The sequence below is a fragment of the Drosophila navojoa genome, chromosome 5 (genome assembly GCF_054131105.1).
Source record: "Drosophila navojoa isolate 15081-1374.11 chromosome 5, UAZ_NAV_1.0, whole genome shotgun sequence".
NCBI classification, from domain to species: domain Eukaryota; kingdom Metazoa; phylum Arthropoda; class Insecta; order Diptera; family Drosophilidae; genus Drosophila; species Drosophila navojoa.
Window position 1 is genome coordinate 26372504 of NC_142893.1, and position 21965 is coordinate 26394468.

The window sequence follows — 21965 nt, forward strand, 5'->3', positions numbered from 1 at the left end:
GTGAAAAAACTTGCAATGACCAGGATTCCTCTGATCTATTTGCTGATTTTTTTCAATCAACTTATTCTTCTCTACAACAACTCATATCCATATCCTCTTTCTGAATATGGGTCTATAAATATTCCCAAAGTTACTGCAGCCTTTCTGGCTGCGGCCATTAGGACGTTGAAATCATCTTTCTCTCCTGGTGCCGATAATATTCCTAGTTGTGTGATTAAAGAGTGCAGTGTTTCTCTTCAGTCACAATTACTAAAATTGTTTAACTTGTCCTTGGGTACTGCTGTGTTCCCTTCAATATGGAAAGAATCTTTCATCATTCCCTTATACAAAAAAGGTGGAAGATCTGATATTTCCAACTATAGAGGCATTGCGGAATTATCTGTCATTCCGAAGTTATTTGAGAAAATTATAACATCGGCCTTGCAGCATTTTTGCAAATCGATTATTCAACCATCTCAACATGGTTTTTTCAAAATCGATCAACGTCCACTAATTTACTTGAATTCATTTCGCTTGTCAATGATGGTTTTTCTAAAAAAATGCAAACGGATGTTATTTATACTGACTTCAGTAAAGCATTTGACTCAGTACATCATCACATACTAATTCTTAAGCTTGAACGCTTAGGATTTTCGCCTAGACTTGTATGTTGGATTTCATCCTATTTAATTGGTAGAACCCAAAGAGTCCTGCTCAGAACAGCTATGTCTAAAGTTATCTTTGTTTCGTCTGGTGTACCTCAGGGTAGCCATTTGGGTCCATTACTCTTTTTCCTTTTTATAAATGACCTTCCTAGTTGTATCTCGTATTCTACTATATTTATGTATGTTGACGATGTAAAACTTTGCCTTCCATACTCCAGTGCAACTGGACATCATCACCTTCAAGATGACCTAAATGCATTTCAACTTTGGTGTGTGGCAAACCAGCTTGACTTAAATTGCTCAAAGTGTATGACAATGACCTTCAGTCTTACCGTTCCTCTAATTGTTGATTATAAAATTAGCAATATTTCCTTACGACGCATCCACACAATCAAAGATCTTGGTTTTTCTTTCGATTGTAAACTAAATTTTAATCTTCATATTTCTACCATCATTAATGAAGCCAAAAGTGTGCTTGGCTTTATTAAACGTTGGTCCAAGGAATTTAAAGATCCTTTTATCACCAAGCGTTTATTTACGTCGCTTGTGCGTCCCATCTTAGAGTATTGCTCTGTTGTTTGGTATCCGCAGCATAAACTGCATCAGGATCGCATTGAATCGGTCCAAAAACAGTTTCTTCTCTTTGCCTTAAGGGATCTTCGATGGGACAGTAATTTACGATTACCGTCTTATCATAGTAGGCTCCAGCTTGTTGATCTTCCATCGCAGAACAATTTTAGGAATTGTTTTTCTGCATAAATTGATTAGTGGTGATATTGATTCGTCCTCTTTGTTGGGTCGTCTAAACTTTTCGGTTCCGTCCCGAACAACTAGACACTATCGTCCGCTTCATTTACCGGTGTGCACTAGGGATTATTCTTTGCACAGTGCGTTTCATGTTCTTAGTGTTAATTTTAATAAATATTATCACGTTTTTTTCTTAGAGCTCTCTCTTCCTAAATTAAAAAGTTTGCTATTAGCTCATCTTAGGGAAATTACTCACAATGCCCACGCATAAGCATTGGTATACATTTTCGTTGTCAATGTTGTGTAGTGATTTCTCAATTCTATCCTACATTCTATTCTGTGCTCTTCCTTTACTCTTTTCTTTTTACTATTTCTTATCTATTTATTTATTTTTTTTATTATTAACTTTTCTTGCAATTTCTTTTAAAACTTTACTTTTTCTTTTTCTGTACTAATTCTTATTTATCACATTTTTTTCTTTCTGTTTTTTTAATATATTTGTTTTTATTTTTTATTTTTAAGAAATATTTATTATTTTACATTTAATATTTTTTTCTAAGTTTTCCTACTAACACTTCTTTTTATAGCATCATTAGTTTCACTGACCATATTTGGCTGTGAGACGTGGGCATAGCTGGCCGGACTGGCAAATAAAATACCCTCATCGGGTCGGTGTTACTATTGATATTATATCCTGTACTTTGTTTAGGCTTTTTCTTTTTTAAATTTAATTTGACTCTCGTTTTTGTCAATAGCTTTAAGAAATAAAATAAAATAAAAAATACGCACATACACACAAACAAATTAACAAATTGTATAAAATGCGTCTTAATATACATTTTATGGAGACACTCTATCTTGAAAGATGTAGGAGATATAATTTTTTAAGTGATCTTCGATAAGGTTTTTTATCGATAAAAAATATCGGAATGAGTTATCGTTTTTTAGTGATATGCGCGCTGTATATACGGACATTTAAAAAAAAAAGTTGAAGTCTCTAGCTCTTATATCTTCTGAAATCGACGCGTTCAAACATGCGGACAGACGGACGGACGGACAGACAGACGGTCCGGGCTAAATCGACTCAGCTCGTCGCCCTGATCAATGTTTATACCCTGAACCCATTAAAAATGGGAAATCAGGGTATAATGGTTTAGTTCAAATATATTATATTTTCCCACACCGAAAAATGTGACTCTGGGTCGCTCGGCTCGGTGTTTGTTGGCTCGGGTAATGAAAGATAGCACGAGGAAATCAGTGCGCTCCAAGCACGCAAACGAAATGTTCTTGCTCTATGGCTTCGCGTTTTTTCACCTACTGTCTCTCAGACTGTTTCTCTTCCTCTCTCTCTCTCTCTCTCGATGGGCTCTCAAATCATCGCGAAGATCCCAGCTTGTTCCTTTTGAGTGAACGGTATACCGAAATCTTAAAAACGTTTGCCACGCTTATGCCAAAAAACGCTAATAGTTGTATTGATTATTTTTGGGAAGGGTAGGACATTTTTGATGCGCACAAAAAATATGCTTTCGCGACGAGCATGCACACACACACTTGCAGCTTTACTATACTATATTAAGGTGCCTGTCTTCATAACTCATAACAAAAGCTAGAAAGCTGAAGCTTGGCATGCATACGTGTATACCATATGCAGTACGTGTTAATGCTAGACCCCATTAACAGGATTGCTCCTCCCCCACATAGCCCGGTTATGCTATTAACATATGATGTTAATAGCATAACCGCCTACCCTCGGTACTTGGCCCTCCGCCATCTACTGATTTTCCACTTTTACTTTGAAGTTTTCCTTACTTGTGAATATACGCCATCTTGCGCGACCCGTTCAAATAAAATAGAATTTTTAAAACCTACTACATACCCTTTTTCATTTATCTGGAGCCCACACTACAACATTTGGTCCAGTCATATTTCACGGCCAATACTCAAGGGGTCCTGCTCGGTACGGCCGTAATTGGCGTGTGTCACTTGGGGGTCACAGGGCTCTAATTGATTCGGAGTCTGAGGCGACGTTTATTTCCGAACGTTTGTTCCGCTTAATGAAGTTACCTTTTCGACCCGCGCAAAACAGGTGTCCGGTCTAGGTCATTCTGTGGCAGCACAGTCGAAAAAGCTTTGTGACTCCCATATCGGCACTCCGACGAAAACGAGACTCCGCATTCAGGCCTCAGCCCTGGTCATCCCAAGACTCTCCGGCAATCTGCCATCGTACCACATTCCGCAACAGCTCTTAGACAATCACCCCGACATCCCATTAGCCGATCCACTCTTCTTCAAGAGCGCTCAAATTGACGTTCTCCTAGGCTAGATTCTCACGGGTCCAGTCACAAAGAAGCCTCAAGAGTTGGTTTCAGCATTCACAACTAGAGTTACCTTTCTCAACGAAGAAAAACTCGACCACCTCATCTCCAAATTTCGGGAGGTGGAGAATCCCCCCAAGGTAGCCAGTGAGCCAGACTCTGCGTGCGAGGAACCACACGGACAGACAAGTCTGGCTCTTACGTCGCGACTCTTCCGTTCAAAAATCCGGACCATCCTGACTTAGGTCATTCGCGATACATCGCGCTTGGGCAGTTTCTCAAGAGTAGATTGTCAAAGAACCCGACACTCAAGGCCGAATACGAAGCTATCCTGCAAGAGTATCTCGACTTGGGTCATATGAAGCCAGTATCTACACATTGCAATCCTGCAATTAGTAAATTTTATTTGCCTCACCATGCTGTCTTCAAGCCCGACAGCACCACCACCAAAGTGAGGGTGGTGTTCAATACTTCGTGCCCATCTTCCAATGGTAAGAGCTTGAATGATATTCTTCATCCCGGCCCGGTCCTTCAGTCCGACCTCACGATGCAAAGCCTCCAATGGCTATACTATAGAAACGTGTTCAATGCCGATATCATAAAGATGTATCGCCAAATTCGTGTTGATCCTAAACACACTCCATTCCAAAGGATCCTTTTCCGCAAGCCAGACGGCAACATCGGTGACTTCGAGCTAAGCACCGTCACTTTAGGAGTAAACTGTGCTCCCTTCCTGGCGCTGAGAGTTCTCAAACAGCTCGCAAGTGACGTAAGATCCCGTTTGCCTCTCGCCAGCAAGGTCATCTCCGATTGCAGGAGCACTCCAAGGAAAACGTGACCGCAACTATCGCAGAACTCATAGAAGCTCTGGAGAGTGCGGGGTTTCCTTTAAGGAAGTGGACATCCAACTCCATGGATTGTCTGAAGGCTATCCCAAAGAGTCACCGGCTTTGTGAGGACTTCTTAGAGCCTAAGGTACCAGCACAGCAAAGACTCTAGGCCTACGTTGGCAAACGCAAGCCGATAGTTTCTTATTCTCGCTACCTGATATTCCTCTCCGGGAGTCCTACACAAAAAGGGCGGTTCTGTCACAGATCGCCAAGTTGTTCGACCCTGCCGGGTGGCTGCCACCCTTTGTCATTCGTGCCAAAATCCTCATGCAAGCGCTTTGGATAAGAGGTTTAGAATGGGACCAACCTCTGTCGGATGATCTCCTCACCCAATGGCAAGAGTTTCTCCACGGGAGATTCGTGTGCCTCGGTGGGTACATTTCCAACCTCAAGCCACTATCCAATATCACGGATTTTGGGACGCGTCTGAGCGTGCTTACGGAGCGGCTGTCTATCTGCGTGTTGAATATGGCAATCAGATCTTTGTCAATCTGCTCTCGGCCAAAACAAGAGTCGCTCCGATCAAATCACTTTCAATACCCCGTTTGAAGCTCTGTGGCGCTGTTCTTCTAAATGACCTATGTTCCGTACTGCTCCCGGCAACCAGTTTTCAGTCTTTTTACTAGACCGACTCGACCATCGCCTTAGCCTGACTGCATGGATCTTCCGATTTTTTAATCGATGCAAGAAAACTCCCGTGCCTTCGCCATCAGAGCTCAGCGCTAACGAATTGAATAAAGTTCAAACCCGTCTCATCATTTTGAGCCAACAGACGAAATACTCCAAAGAGATCAACTGTCTGCGACATAAGCAACAACTTCCGGTCTCTAGTTCAATCCGCAACCTCAATCCTTTTCTGTATAAGGAGGGAGTCTTGAGAGCATGCGGACGTAGAAGAGCTTCCGCCTCCTTAACCTACGATGAACGACATCCAATCATCGTACCATATGGCTGCTCCTTTGCAAGGCTTTTGGTCCACTTTACCCATCGCATATCCTTGCATGGTGGAAACCAGCTAACTATGCGACTCATCCGTTCACAATTCTGGATCCCCAAACTGAAGGTCCTCATCAAATCTGTCATAAACTCATGCAAGTCCTGCGTAGTTTATCGCAATCGTCTCCAAACGCAAATGATGAGCGACCTGCCAGCTGAACGGACAACCTTCTCCAGGCCCTTCAAATTCGTAGGCGTCGACTTTGCAGGCCCCTTCGATGTGAAGAACTACACTTTCGAAGAGCTTTCGACCCTCTTGGCGAGAATAGAAGCCTGTCTCAACTCAAGACCCCTAGCACCCATGTCCGAGGATTCCACCGGCCTACTAGCCCTTACTCCGGGTCATTTCCTAGTCGGTGGGCCTCTTCTCTCAATTACTTACGGAAGAATTACGGAAGACGCGATGTCTATTCTAAATCGCTGGCAGCGACTTAAGGCTCTTCACCAACAATTTTGGTTCCGTTGGAAGGAAGAGTACCTTAAGGAGCTGCATAAACGTAATAAATGGTAGTGCGCCCAACGCGACTTGAAGGCCGGTGACATAGTCGTTGTCAAGGACGACAACGTCGCCATCAACGAATGGCGACTTGGCCGTGTCCACCTCACCCACCCAAAAGATGATGGGAAGGTCCGAGTGGCGGACGTTCTCACTTCCCGGGGCATCATCCGTAAACCCGTCCATAAGTTGGTTATCCTACCAACGGAGGGCAATAACCATGTGCTGTCCAACTAACCCTGTATGTGCATCGATTTCCATCACTCACGCCCGGCACATCTTTCCTTTTCAGCTATGCCATCAGCCACTCATTTCGTGGAGACACTCGGCATCAATTCTTTCCGATGCCGCGTGTGTAGAGGGGTCCACGCTCTGTGAAAGTGCAAGCGTTTCCTGGGCCTTCCGGCTGAAAAACGTCTTCGTGCAGTATTAATCAATAAATACTGCGCTAATTGTCTGGCGCATCTCCGGGCAATCCTGCCACAGCAAGGCAGGGTGCAAGACGTGTGGCCAAAGCCATCACACCCTGTTGCACCTGCCTGGAGCTCGTCGCCGACAGCGACGTCATCCCGCTGCAGCCCCTGTCAGCGGGCCCTCCTCATCCGCCCTCGCTGGGACATCTACGCAACAAAAGGGATCCCGCAAAGGACGATGACATCGGGCAGTATCCAGGTCCACGAGGGAGACCACGCCGCCGCTGAGCACGGTGATGCAGTACAAGGCCGTCAGCATCCTTCCGACGGCGATCATCACGTTGCAGATGGAAACCAAGGACTTCGATGTTAAGGCGCTGATTGATCCGTGCAGCCCTACCACTCGGATCCAGGCGTCATTGGCAAGGACCATGGGTCTCTCCGTCACTAGCGTGAGTCCGGAAGAGGTCTGCACGGCGTTCATCCGCGCTAAAACATCTCTCACGAAGCACTCCTCAGGGCGCCAATTCGGCCGATCGAGCGTGCAGCCAGTCCGGCTGGGATCATGCTCGCCGACAGCTATTCTGCTCAACCAAGTTCGGTGTTCGTGGTGCTGGGAGCTGACGTGTATCCTCACGTCATCTTTTCGGGTTCCTGCTCGTGAAATCCAACTTCCGCGTTTGCAATCCTTGCAAGAGGGGAGTATGTTAATGCCAGATCCCATTAACAGGCATGCTCCTCCCCCACATAGCCCGGTACTTGGAACTCCGCCATCTACTGATTTTCCACTTTTACTTTGAAGTTTTCCTTACTTGTGAATATACGCCATCTTGCGCGACCCGTTCAAAAAAATATATAATTTTTAAAACCGACACACTACAACAGTCCAAGTTTGCTTTATTTTTTCGATAAATCATCCGATAACTTTTTTATCGAGAATAATCGAAAATTGATTTTGTTTTTTCAGCCTCATTTGAACATTTTTAGACCTGAAAGCTGCGGATTAACTGTGTATATACATATGATGAATACAAACATTTTGTAATTTACAGATTTTGGATACCACGCCCCCTTCCCTTCCAATTTGTAAATACCATTTCAAATACCAGAGACTTGTGCTTTGGAATGTACATACATTTGAAGATTATGATTACGTTCTGAAGGTTTCATTAAAATTGTACGTCTAGAAATTCAACTAAAAATTTCTCCTAATATTGCCCACACTGCAGCGAAACACAAGCGCAGTCGCTGCTTACTGCGCAGTTAGCTGAGCTCGTTTTTATACGTGCATGTGTATGTATGCATATGTGCTAAGAGAAGTACAGAATGATAAGAATATCAGATTGGAGGGTTCAGCGTATCTCTTACTCGAGCAGTCTCGACTAGAGCCTTCTTACTTGTTAACTTTAGTGAAATGTAAATGTAATTTAAGTTAAGCCACTGACCAGAGAACACATAGACTAGACATGTAGAAAAAATTTTTCTACAGCTCGACACTGTTAAATTGACGTACCACTATACTTCGTATTTGCTCGGCTCGGTCGCTGGAGGTTCAAGCAGTGTAAATGCTGCACGACACAAACAGTGCGCTGTGAGCACTCAATCGAAATGGCCCCGATTCCGTATGAAGCACAGCTATGTGCCATTAGTCCTACTCTCTTTCTCTCAGTCCCTCTCTCTCGCTCTCTATGGTCTCTGAAATCTTCACTCTTAGCCGCGAACAAAAATTTATATTTTTGTTCGCGACGATCCCAGCTCTTTCCTTTTGAGTGAAGGGTATACCGAAATTTGTAAAGCGTTTGCCACGTTCATACAAAATTCTAGCTTTTTCATGATAATTTCTAAAAAGGGTATGAAAGCGTTGATGCTCATAATGAAAATGTTTCCGCGATGAGTATGCACACACACACACTCTCGCTTGCTACATGTACTATGAGCATTGGTATGCCTGTGTGCGAAGCTCTTGCACTTGTCACTTTAGTTAATCAGCTACTTACATAAATACATACATATAACCAAAGTCATTCAGACAATTCTTAGTTGAGGTAGGCAGCCAATGTTCACGTCCCATGCATACACACAGGCACATACACACACGCACATGTAAAAGCACATAGGCTTACAAATACTTCTACAAGTGATATCCCATAATTGTTCGATTCAGATCCTATTCGTACACACAATCAAATGTATATATATACATACATACATATGTATATATGTATGTGAGCACTTCACAAGATCAACCAAATGCAAATGCTGGGGACTTAAAATTGCTACAGGCTGCAAGAGGCACACAGGCATACCAATGCTCATAGTACATGTAGCGAGGGAGAGTGTGTGTGTGCATGCTCATTGCGGAAACATTTTCATTATGAGCATCAACGCATGCATACCCTTTTTAGAAATTATCATGAAAAAGCTAGCATTTTGTATGAACGTGGCAAACGCTTTACAAATTTCGGTATACCCTTCACTTAAAAGGAAAGAGCTGGGATCGTCGCGAACAAAAATTTCAATTTTTGTGCGCGGCTGAGAGTGAGGATTTCAGCGACCATAGAGAGCGAGAGAGAGGGACTGAGAGAGAGAGAGTATAAAAAGGCTCACAGCTGTGCTTCATACGGAATTGGGACCATTTCGAATGAGCGCCCACAGCGCAGTTTTTGTCGTGCAGTATTTTCACTGCGACCGAGCCGAGCAAATACGAAGTATAGTGGTCGACCAACTTAACAGTTTCGAGCTGTAGAAAAATTTGTTCTTCATGTCTCATCTATGTGTTTTCTGGTCAGTGCTGTTACATACTTTTAACAAAACCATTATAACCTGGTTTCCCATTTTCAAGGGGTTCAGGGTATAATAACATCAGTTTTTTTTGTCCGATTTTTTAAAACAAATTTTCGGCCTTTTTTAAGCATCTTCCCACTAAAAACAGCTTTTTTTGCTCAACTAAAGTTGGCAACACTGCTAGAGACTGAGCCGAGACATGAAGTGAAACAGTCTCTTACACACTTTTTTTCGGCGTTGAACAAGTCTATTCTACATGTACCAAACCTGTGTTGTTTGGTCAGTGAATTTATGTATGTACATATGTATGTGTGTATGTCCATATTTGCATGGACGAAGTTTTTAAAAATTTTGATTCGATATCCACAATAGAAAAAATTCGAAATTGTTTTCATTTAAGAAATATCCTATTCTGTTTGGAAAATTTTTGTTTTATAAGACGAACGGACACAACGGTATGGACTGCTCTATTAATAGTGATTACCAGAGCGCCCATTCTATCCGTGACCCAAGATTCTATAGATATATGGATTTAAAGCAATCAATGTGCCCATATACAAAATCTTTACATACGAATTGTAATTAGAAATGGCTATCGAAATCGGTTGCGATATATTAGATTTATCGATATATCGACACCTTTATTAACAGTGTCCATTCTGAGTATAACATAGAATCAATTTAGCATTTATTGCGTATAGTTTGTGTGACAAAAGGAGAAACGAATTTCAGCACTCGTTTAATTACAATATTAAAAACGTAATTTTAAACAAAATATTTGTATAAATTTTTGACTTTATTAGAACATAGATAGCTGTTCTACTATTTCTCAACGTGTGAAATAATGATGCGCAGTGCGCTAGGTAGTTAGCCGAGCCCTGTAAAAGAGGCAACAGACGAGTGTGTGTGTGAGTGTATATAAGCTAGCATATGAGTTAAATCTGTATATGTGTATACATATTTACTTGGCGAGTGTGATGATCCAACCAGAGGTGCGTTCGTGTCGGGCTTTTTTTGCTTGTATTTGTGACAATATGCGTATATGTGTATACTAATGCAAAATGAATATCACTTAAACTTATCGTATATTGTTGTTTGCAAAAGTATGAATACAGTTAATAAATGGTTGGAAAGATTTTATTGGGCTCCCACGGTTTATTACATGTGTTGTCAATAATAATTTGTTGATTTGTTATCCCGGATTAAAATATTCGTTACACCCGCACCTCTGGATTTAGCAACACCACGGAGCAAAACAATATGGCTGCCAAAGCCACTTGTTGGATGCTAGAGCGTATTAAATATACAGATCGAAGATTGTTGTATCTATTTTACTTAAGGCTCGAAAAAAATTCTAGTTCAAAATTTATACTCTTGCGATATATATATATATATTTTTTTTTTCTTTTATATATAAATTAAATTTATATATATATATATATAAATATATAAATAAAAAATAATAATGAAAGGGATAGGGTATCTTTTACGTATTTTTATGAATGTTCCATTACAATGACTTACTTTTGAGCGATATTAAAATACATTGTCTACGTAAATATATTTGGTCTTCGTCAGTGCAGCAATTACTTTTTTTTTTTTTTTTTTTTTTTTTGTTGCTGTTTAAAATGCGAATATAACATATTTTTTTTGCGTATAGAGTATGTTTTTTTTTTTTTTTATATTTATATTTTTGAGTGATTCTGACTAGAGTGCGCGTATATATTAGAAAATATATAATTGAATTCGATGTTTGAAAGAAACTTGTAAAGAATTGTAAAAATATATGTAAAATAGTTAACATTGTAATATCTAATTCATTATTATAATCTAAATTTTAATACCTAATTTTTATTTACGTTCGGATATTCAATGTGTTTAAGCGCCCTCAGTGCCTTTTATGATTCCGAGACACCTATGATGTTATTATTGGAAATTATAAAATAAACAATAATATACTTTTACAAAAACGGACTCTTTGCGTCATACAAGTATATATCACAATACGCTGCATTATTTGCAAATTTCAGAAATAAAACTATCTATGGATGACCCATCAATCAAGAAAAGGTAAGCGTCTTTTTTTTTTTACCAGCCTAATATTGTATTTAAAGCAAGAATAATTTTGATAAATCAATATTCCAATAAATAGTTATTAATTATTGATTTTTTTTTTATTTAAGCTTATATGTATTAGAACTAATTTTTCGCAACAAACAAGTACAGAAATTAAATCGTATCTATTTTATGGCTATTTTAATTTATGCTCAATTAAAAAGGTCAAACAGTGGTCATTTTGTTTGGTGAGTTGATCTCGTGGCTTTGGCAATGGCACTTGTTACGTCATGATTTATTTGATTGTTAGGTCTGCCTATGCCTATTCAACACAACTAAAACTGCGACTACTAGCCTTACTAAAACAACCATCAAAAAATATCGATTGAGTGTTGTTTTCGGCTTAACAGTAGTATAAGTACTTGACTGCGATGAGGTTTGTTAGTGAATTGTTCGATGAGAGATAATCAGCAATCAGACGAACCGTATTTATGAATTGAAATGTTTGATGAAACTGAACGATTATTTTATCCAAATATAGATAGAAGTATACTCGATGCAGAGAGTATATTGCAAGTGATTTGCGTTAACACTATCCCAATTAATTTTCAAGGTTGATTGATTTTGGTACTGACGACCATGATTACGATGAGGTGCAAGATCTACCCAAAGAATCGAACGATCAGCTGCTACAGTCAACATCGCAGTCACACAATAGCAGTATTGACGACAACCCTGGCCCAAGCACTGTTGCCGCTGCTGGAGGAACAGCTGAGGACTCACCACCAGAACTTCCACCGCCAAAGCAAAAATCTGTAAAAAATTCAAAGAACAAACAGAAACAGAAATCTGCGAATAAATCTAAAATACCACGATCTCCGTCTCTGGCGAGCAGCTTAAGCAATTTAGCGAGCAGTATTAGTGGTATCAATAACAACAATAATAGTGTTCCACCACAAACGCCCCCATTGCCAACCAGTTATCAAAAGGCGAATAAAATTAAGGTGAAACTTATGAATGGGGTAGAAAAAAAAGGTGTTGCAAGTGCAACACCTACAGTGACTACACATGTGATTCCTGATCTTGACTGCAAAGGATCTTCCAACAGCGACAGCAATCTAACGGATACTTGTGCCCTTGTAACTGAGAGTGACAGTGGCACTAATTTGGGAACTGCCCAAGATTATCCCTGTACATCGGGTTCGCGCTCCCAGATACAATCATCTGCAATCACTCAAGTGCAGAAACCACCCACTCCAAGCCCAGCTTCACCCAAAAATTTTCAGTATTTAACTCTGACTGTTCGAAAAGATGACAATGGCTATGGAATGAAAGTAAGTAAAGTAATTTTTTTTATACTATATTAACATTATATTATTTTAGGTGTCTGGCGACAATCCCGTTTTTGTGGAAAGTGTCAAGCCTGGTGGAGCTGCACAAATTGCTGGTTTAGTGGCCGGAGATATGATTTTAAAGGCTTGTACTCGAACTATTCCATAAAATGAATTTTCTTACAAAATTTTGAAATATTTCTGTTATTTTATCTTTTAGGTAAATGGGCAAGAAGTGCGACAAGAGAAACACCCGACTGTTGTTAGCTATATCAAAGGTTTGTATATAGCTTGATTATAATTTTTCCTGGAAGTTAGGGCGACTCTCTTGTTGGACTCTTATCCCTGCACTGCGCTAGGGTTATGCAAGTTCTTTTCATGTCAATGAATCATTCATTAGGGTTCTGTTTTTTTGGAAACCTCTCGTTTGACCTCGTTTTGTTCGGTTGGTATGCTGCAATAAGCCTGGCAATTATGTGGTTTATTTAATACATTCATTTCGAGGAACACTTACGTGGAGTTACGGTTTGGGCACTTGGGCTTATTATCCGACCAGCTAGTTGATTCTCTGATTGTGCATTTGGGACATTTGCAGTTTTTATCCAATACGTTGAAGCTGTTTTGTTTTTGTTGATCACAAGGGGGAACAACTGAAGTTTTAGGGCAAGTTTGTTCTCTATAAGTAGTAGCGGGATCTGTAGGCTTATTTCTCGGACAAGTCTTTTTAATAGACGAGGTAATGGGTGTATCTTTAGGATCCGTATGTTTTTTTTTTTGACATTTAGAGTCCACATCTGGGTATGGTTCAATAGTCTGCACAAGCGCCCTTTCGTCAATTCGAATTTTTCGCTCATTCTTATCTTTTTCTAATGCTTTATTTTTCTCACTTTCTTTTTGATACTTATGGTATTGTTCTCGAATAAGGTTTCCTACATCGCTTGCCACGCTAGGTATTCGTTCTAAGATAGCATATATGTATGTAGGAAGCATGTTGAGTAATTCGACCAACGTCTTAACTGTTTGATTATAATAGTAAACACCAAGATAGGATTTTTCTCTTTGAGGAGGTAGTGCTGGTAATTGTATGTTTAGGTAATCACAAGTTTGTTTACCATACGGACTGATCCACCTGATTGTAGAATGATAAACCTCTTGCGTTTCATCCGATGAATCCCAAATATTATAGCGTTTTGTAGCCATAATTACGGCAACAACGATTCCCGTGCGCAATGCTAAATCTAAAATCATTTTATGTGAGAATATTTTGAAAAAAAAAAAATTTTTTTTAAAGCCAAAGATGATTGACCTGATATGTGTATATAATTTATATTTTGACAGAATACATATTCAGCCACCTAAGCAAATTCACGTTTGCGACAGGTAATGTCATCCTTGATCTTCAGAGGCTGATTCGATATGATGTTGACCGATGCATATACGGCAAGGTTTCGTTTAACAGCAATATTATGAACTTTATTACTAGGCTCAGGGAACAGCCAAGACTGACTTTCCGTTAATCGATTGGCGATTCTTTCAGGTATATTTTCTGTCAGTATGTTTTTTGTATGTGTGGCAAATTGAGTCGACCAGTCGGGTATGCGATAACGAAAGTAAATACTTCGTTTATTTGCGTTATTATATTGTCGTTGAGCAACAAAGCAGTTATCATAAGCTGAGCTATTTGATATTTTTTGTGAACTTCCTGTTATAGGTTTAGCTAATACTAATATGTCACTTCCGACACCGCTAAATCTCCAATATGCGTGGTATAGAGGAAAACTCCTGTGAGAAATCCCAAACGTCTCAGAAATCTATATGTCATAATAGACATATATTTGAACAAGTTAGTTTAATTTTCAGATGTATTATGAAAAAGACAACTTTTAATTTATTTTAGATTTGCCAGTTTTAGAATCGCCTACTCGCGTGAAATTCCGTTGAATAACTGATTGATTGTCTTATTTACGTCATCTGTAAACCGATGACAGTATTTTGGAAATCTGTTGACTACTAGAAATCCTTTTTTAATACTGGCATTCCAGGCTTCGACAAATGATTCACGCCATAACATTGTGTTCGTCTCGCTTGTCTTACAATAATTATAGCAGTACTTTTCCTTCAAGTCATCAACGTAAGGACTTAGTTGACATTTAATATCCTTATATATTGCAGCTGTAGTATCAGGATTATCCCAAACACCTATTTCTTTGGTTAACCAAACTGTGCCAGCAACAAGAGCCAATTTTATAATGATCATCATAATTGCGTATATTGCCAAATATTTTTAATTGCAAACAACAAATTTTAAATAGTTTTCCCAATAAAAACTATATTCCTTTTGGAAAAATTTGTTTGGCCTACTTCTCACTTTTTAAAAAAGCCTAAAAGTAATATTTGGCGTTCAGTCTTTCAATTGCATATCACTTCATTACTATTATCAAAATTTACAGAATTACAGGAATTATTGTCGAATTTATTGATATTGATATGTGCTATTTAAATATTGAGGAATTTAAAAGATTCATTGTGAAAATAAAACATGAAATGAGAAAGTCTTTTAATCTAATTCTTTAATCACCAACTCTTAAAATTTTTTGTTTTAAAGCTTCTACAATCGTTGAACTGGCTGTAAAACGCAGTCAAAAGTCTTCTAGGCCCAGCTCTGTGGGTGTCGTTCCAACTACACCAATACTATCAGGACGGGATCGCACTGCCTCCATCACAGGTCCACAGCCTGTTGACGTACGTAATTAGACGATATGAATCATAAAATTCGAATATTGAATTTTAATTGATTGCAGAGCATAAAGCGACGGGAAATGGAAACATATAAGATTCAAACATTACAAAAGATGTTAGAACAAGAAAAATTAAATTTAGATCGTCTTAAAGGCGACACAAATAATCCCAGCTATAAACTGTCGGAGGCAAACATACGAAAACTGCGCGAACAATTACGCCAAGTGGGAGCAGAGGTGAGTCAATATATCTTGTTTTTAAAGCACTTGTTCCTATTAGTGTACATATATGCATAATTAGTCATATACGTATTATCTATATATTATATTGTTACGTATTTTCGTCATTCGTCTGGTATAAAAAATACTTGTATAGTAACATAAATAACAAATACTTTACGTAAGATACAAGTTTTCAATAGTGCGGAACATTCTATAGTATTTACGTGTATACAATTGTTTATTTTTATCGCGAATCTGAAAACTTAAATATGTGTTGTAAAAGCTGTTATAATATGCAATAGCCATTTTTCTGTAATTTCGTAATAAATCTAAAAACAAAATTTAATTTAATTTGTCTTGTAATACGAATCGATCATTTATGCATATTCACTGGCACGGCTTTATGTATATGTGTACATTTATATAAACATGCATTTCTTGTATAAAAAATACTTATAAAAAAATGTCTGAATATATTAACAACTTCAAATCATTAACTTCAGGATACGCCAAATATTAAGTGTCAAGCAGGCGAGAAAAATACTGATATACTAATGCACAATCCAATTCAAAATTTGTCTGTCGCTACTCCTCATCACAATCTTCACAACAACAATCATCATCAGCAACAGGTTAGCACCCAACAGTCGCAAGCAACTCAACACACTTCACCCGCATTCCTATCGCTACTGCCACGTTCACTTTCGTCCCTGTCTTTGGGTACGCGAAAGAATAAAACTGACAAAGAATTGCTAACCTCAACACTAAACAATACAACGGACGTATTACCTCAGCCAAGAGGTCAAGAAGCTTTTAATCCAATGTCGCAGTCACTTTACCACCACATAAAAGCAAATATGCTAAGCCCTCAACAGAATACTCAGCGAAATTTGCAACAGCAATGCGTTAATCAGCAACAGCAAAGGTCTAAGGAAACTTTGAAACTAAGTGCGGGATCAAAAAGTAAAAATGTTTTTACAATATCTAAGAGTTTGATTGAGGAAGACATACCACCGCCTCTACCACAAAGAAATCCAACAAGGCAACTTGCTTTAGATTTGGCTAATCAAAACAGTATCCACCAGTTTTCTCCAATTTCTGATTCGGACCGTTCTGGCAGTCCGCAACGAACATCACCGAAGCTAATAGCCATTAATAATGATGTCAGTGGTCTTTTATTTAATAACAATAACAACACTACAAAGTCAAAGCGATCTAAAATTAAGGCTAAAGCTTTATCGGATCCAAAAATGACTACACAAATGTTTTTGCAAATGGAAACTTCTAGTAGGCCTACGGCAACAGAAGATGTGGGTACTAGTAAAACACTTGAAGTTGACTCTTGTCCACCTCCATTGCCTCCACGGCAGCCGGGAATGCTGACGGAAGAGATTAATCGTGGTAGCTGTCAGAGCCTTGCACAGCCAAATTCTTTAAGTGCTGGCTACAATTATCCACTGGTTTCAACCTGTACTGCAGTTCAAGGCGACAATATAAAGGTTGCTTTTCCACTATCGCAACGCCCAAACATTGTTCAAAAATTACAACAAACCCAACAACAGCCACCCGGCTGTCTGTCGACTGCAGTAAGTACTTGGAGATCATATCCATAAGTATTACGCTACTATTATCTTATTGTAATTTCATTGTATCCTTAATAGTTTTTTTTTTTTTATTATTATATTTATGCCCCTGATCATAATTGAATATTATCATTTCTTTGTTAATGATTGCTTGAACAGGAACAGGATTTATTTTGCTTAATCATTTTCTAACGCTTACATTGGTACAAATCATGTCTGCTTTTAAATTTTTAATAGCATATCTGCACTTCATAGTACAAACTCTAACATAAAAAAACATTGGTTTTTTCGCCTAAGAAAAACTTAAAAACTATAAGTATTAAACAGTAGAAATAAAATCTAATATATTTAAGTATAAATATTTTATTTCGCAATATTATATATAATATATATTATATATTATTATTTTCATTTTTTTTTAAGAATAACAAGTGGTATGAGCGCAAACTACAGTCGATATGACAAAATATGTATCTGTTGTATATGAATAATAGAAACTTAATAAGTTCAAGATCCCTTAAACTCATCCAGAGCAATGTCTGTCCGTCGGTCCGTTTGTTCCGCATGAACGCAATTTTTTCGCCGCTATTGAAGCTAGAGACTTGAAATTTTGAACACATACTCGTGTATATCTCCGACATATAAAGTGTTCAAATTTCCCGATCTGATCTAGAGCGTGGTAAATCCATTTTCCGATATGCCATATTAGTTGAAGAAAGCTGAATTTTGAATATAGATCCGCGTCGACCACCCAAGATCACGGGCTCTGGCGGATATATTTATGGCCATTAGGGGCGTGGCAAATCGGATAAAACTGTATCTCCAAGAGTTTTACAGCTAGAATGCTGAAATTTTGCATGTAAGCTAATGTTATTATTCTATATGATAGATGATTATGGTATATTTTGGACACTATTGATGCTAGAGACCTCATTTGGTACATTCATATGCTCGGGCTGACCACCCAAGACCAAAAAGCTTCCGCCCACTTAGTCAATATATTGCTGATTGGATGTGAATGAGTATTCCGCAGTCGGTAGCGCCCGACTCGTGTATAGTGATTTTGTTAAAAGTATGTGACGGGCAGAAGGAGGCGTGTCAGATCCAATAAAGTATATATATTCACTGAGTCGGAACTGTTCATCCATCCGTATATATCGACGCATTGATCTCTGAATATATGAGACCTAAAGAATTGGAAGTTTTATACCCTGAACCCATTAAAAATGTGGCAAACCTCATAAGTAATATACATTCTTGAGCGCGTGCGTGTGAATATGTGTGTTTTTGTATGTGTGTATAAAAGAAGTGCAGAATGATTCGAATATCATATCTTCGCAGGATTCGGGATATCTCCCAGACGAGCAGTCTCGACTAAAGGGCTCTTACTTTCATGTACGGGCCATCGAAAGCAATCAGAATATGTTTTCTACCAAAACTCAAAAGAATTTACCGGTTATTCAGAATAAATCGTGCAAAATATTTCTTGCAATTTGATTGAAAGTTTTAACAATTATCATAAAATTCGCTGTTTTTATACCGCATTCAGCTGAGCGACTCTGTATCAATAGTCATCCTCTTATCTTATAAAATGTTAGGATTTGGTAGGTACAGTGGCTCACACCTTATTTCGTTCAGCAGCATAGTAGAACTTTGAAACCGTATTCCCGCTAAACCAGTAAAGATATCAAAAAAATTTAAATGAGGTCTTATTTATTGGTTATTCATTATGTATTAACACTTTCAATTATTTTTCTATTATAATTAATAAGATTTAAAACTAAAGAAAACTAAAAAAAAAAAACAGCCCTTTTCCATGTCACAGCTTAATTCGTGCACTTCACTTTCAATGACTTTATTGTCCAAAAACTCCAAGATCAGCACCTAAAATCAAATATGAGCTATGGCAGTGGCTGTTGCATGGTTGGGCCTGCAAGTCGGGTTTGGGAGTTGGATACTTAGCTTTCATTGATGGTAATATGAACAATAACATGTACCTATCCTTTTTGAATTAAAATTTGCTCCAAAATGCACAAAAACTGGGTCTAGAAGGCCGATCCCGATTGCATCAGGCAAATGACCAAAACAATAAACCGGGTATCGACTGGTCCTGGCTGATCTGGAACACTCCAAATGTGGTAAATCCGCTGGCCCAGTGATTATAACTAAACGTTTTAGAAAATTTGTGGGCAAAATTGGGCGTGGCCATTCGGAAATGGTCAATATTCAATGAAAATGACCTCAAAACGGCCGTGTTGGAGGATTGGCCAAAAATCTCCAGCGGAATCACCCGAAAATGAGTAAACTCGATGGAATCACGATTCAAAGAGGCGATTAAACAAAAATGAGTTGAGTTTTTGGACAATAAAGTCATTGAAAGTGAAGTGCACGAATTAAGCTGTGACATGGAAAAGGGCTGTTTTTTTTTTTTTTTTTAGTTTTCTTTAGTTTTAAATCTTATTAATTATAATAGAAAAATAATTGAAAGTGTTAATACATAATGAATAACCAATAAATAAGACCTCATTTAAATTTTTTTGATATCTTTACTGGTTTAGCGGGAATACGGTTTCAAAGTTTTACTATTCTGCTGCACGAAATAAGGCGTGAGCCACTGTAGGTATTTCAAAAAGCGAGCGTAGCAAATCTTAGAAAAGAGCATAATATGTGAAAATACCTTGTAATTTGCACGATTGTGGAGCCCTGTGTTACTATAGACATTTTGTAGTTGCAGCTAGAAACTAATTTCAAATAAGCCATTCTGGAATAAATAGGAAGAAAGTTATAACTTAACCCTGAATGAGTATGGGGCAGTTGGTATCTCCCGATTAAAGCAGTCTTACATTTTAATTTAATTTTATTTTTTTTTTTTTTAGAGCTAGTCTACAAATTTCAAATTTAGAATTATATGTATTGTATATAATTTTCATATTCTTTGTAACCTAACCACCACTCCTGTATCCAACCCTCACCCCTATGTTTGTGAAAGGCGTCTTTCAAATACTAGAGACTTGTGCATTGGCATGCATTTTAATCTTATGGTCACGATCTACAAGTTTCAAAAAAATTAATTTCCCATAGTAATCCAAACTGTAACAGTCCATGCGTGTTTATGCGTGCATGCCTATCTGTATGTATGTATGTATGTGTATGTTTTTTTGTGTAGGCAGAAAGACGCGAAGAAGTATTGAAATATCAATTCGTAGAACGGTTCAGAGAATTTCGTAGACGAGCAGTCTCGACTGGAGCTTTCTAATTTGTTTTAGTTTTATTTTAAGACTTAGCTCAATAATTAACAGCTTTAAGGACCATATCCCAAATAATACATAAAATATTAAACATTATTAGACATAAACGGAGAACGGCCAACCGTGAATAAGTGCTATGCGGTCGAGAATGTCCGGCTGGGTCAATCTTTTTTGCTTAAAACTTAAATGAAAATACTTCTATAATAATTACTAGGTCTTAGGTCAAACGCCCCCGCTAAATCAAATGAAACATCGACGCGTCGGATCTTCACCGGACAACATTCATCCAAGACACCCAGGTAAGATTTTTAATATGACTAATCTGAATAAATGGACTAGTGAAATCGGAAAATGTATATAAGTCGTATAAACATTTATTAATACATATTTTTATGTAAACCTTACTTTCATATTCAGACAATAAATGTGGTAATTGTAATTTACGACATCAGCTCGACTAGTTTCAATTGCAATTCTTAGATATCCTCTTATGGACATTAAATGGATTTTAAAATACAGTTTCTATTGTAACATTTAAATGAGAATAACTCTATTCAAAAATGTACACACACAAATTTTAATTTTTATAGCGAAAAATTAAAAAATAAGAATTTTAATTTGAATAATGAAAAAAAATTATTTTTAATCATTATATGATACAAACAAAAAATATTTATTACAGATCAATTTTTATATAAAAATCAAGTCATAGCTCTTATTTTAAATTTTATATACATATATATATATGATCTGCGCATTAGTAACTTTCATTTGATATATAATATATATGAAAATATGTACATGTGTTTGTACATATAGATGTGCCCGATCCGCCTACGGTCAAAAGTTCAAAATTTTATCTAAATCCGAAAGCAAAAAAAAATTGCATACCCGCACCCAACCCGCTCGCCCGAAACAATTACAAAAAATTCAACTCTCAAAAATTACAATTTTGTTTTTCTTAAGAATACCAACAATTTAATTCTTAAGAAATACAATATTTTTTACAGAAATATTACATGAGCATATCAAGAGTTTCATTTAAAATTTTTCGACAAAAGAAGAATACTCGCTCGTTTGCCTCCTGCCAAAAGTCTAAGATCAACAAGTTTGAATTAAAGCGTGAGGCATAATATTTATCTATTTTTAAGTCAATTGCATTTTGTCAGGTTCGTCAAGTTTTCTTTTTATACCCTGGTCATGGTCAGGCCGATGAGCTCAGTCGATTTGGCCCTGTTCGTCCGTCCGTCCGTCTGTCCGTATGTATGAACGCGTCGATCTCAGAAGATATAAGAGCTAGAGACTTCAATTTTTTTCAAATTAACCGTCTATAGCGCGCGCATATCGAGTCCCATATCTTTAAAGCTAGAGTGTCCAAACTTTAAATATATATTAAGACGCATTTTATACATTTTCGGATTTTGTTAAAACTTACCGCTATATTCACCCCCTCACCCTCATGTTTGTAAAATTCGTATATCAAATACTAGAGACTTGTGCTTC

General features: G+C 37.9%; 3 protein-coding genes across 4 annotated transcripts in view; 1 reads left to right on the forward strand and 2 right to left on the reverse strand.

The window, feature by feature from the left end:
• The first annotated feature begins 9960 nt into the window (after window positions 1-9960).
• Window positions 9961-21965, forward strand: part of RhoGEF2 (Rho guanine nucleotide exchange factor 2) — a 42099-nt gene continuing 30094 nt past the window's right edge. Inside the window, exons 1-7 of one of the 2 annotated variants that reach the window (XM_089261061.1) lie at window positions 11169-11355; window positions 11954-12674; window positions 12724-12816; window positions 12892-12949; window positions 15277-15413; window positions 15473-15646; window positions 20677-20761. In XM_089261061.1, coding sequence (XP_089117187.1) covers window positions 11330-11355; window positions 11954-12674; window positions 12724-12816; window positions 12892-12949; window positions 15277-15413; window positions 15473-15646; window positions 20677-20761 — 1294 coding nt within the window. In that variant the 5' untranslated portion in view covers window positions 11169-11329. Of the gene's footprint in view, window positions 10045-11168; window positions 11356-11953; window positions 12675-12723; window positions 12950-15276; window positions 15414-15472; window positions 15647-20676; window positions 20762-21965 lie in introns of those variants that run through there. The other variant, XR_016196943.1, reaches the window with a different exon arrangement.
• Window positions 12829-14080, reverse strand: LOC149091267 (uncharacterized). The gene is made up of 2 exons (XM_089261119.1): window positions 13186-14080; window positions 12829-13125 (listed from the first exon to the last, which is right to left on the reverse strand). Exons 1-2 carry the CDS (start codon window positions 13917-13919, stop codon window positions 13068-13070), a joined length of 792 nt encoding a protein of 263 aa, XP_089117245.1. The 5' UTR covers window positions 13920-14080; the 3' UTR covers window positions 12829-13067.
• On the reverse strand, window positions 14209-15011 carry LOC149091268 (MICOS complex subunit MIC13 homolog QIL1). Its single transcript, XM_089261125.1, has one exon. The coding sequence runs from the start codon at window positions 14929-14931 to the stop codon at window positions 14590-14592; it is 342 nt and encodes a 113-aa protein (XP_089117251.1). The 5' UTR covers window positions 14932-15011; the 3' UTR covers window positions 14209-14589.

Coding starts and splice junctions, on each gene's coding strand:
- LOC149091267 (XM_089261119.1), bottom strand. CDS start 13,919: ATGATTTTAGATTTAGCATTGCGCACGGGAATCGTTGTTGCCGTAATT. Junction 13,126..13,185: donor TGCCCAAACCGTAACTCCAC/GTAAGTGTTCCT, acceptor GGCTTATTGCAG/CATACCAACCGAACAAAACG.
- LOC149091268 (XM_089261125.1), bottom strand. CDS start 14,931: ATGATGATCATTATAAAATTGGCTCTTGTTGCTGGCACAGTTTGGTTA.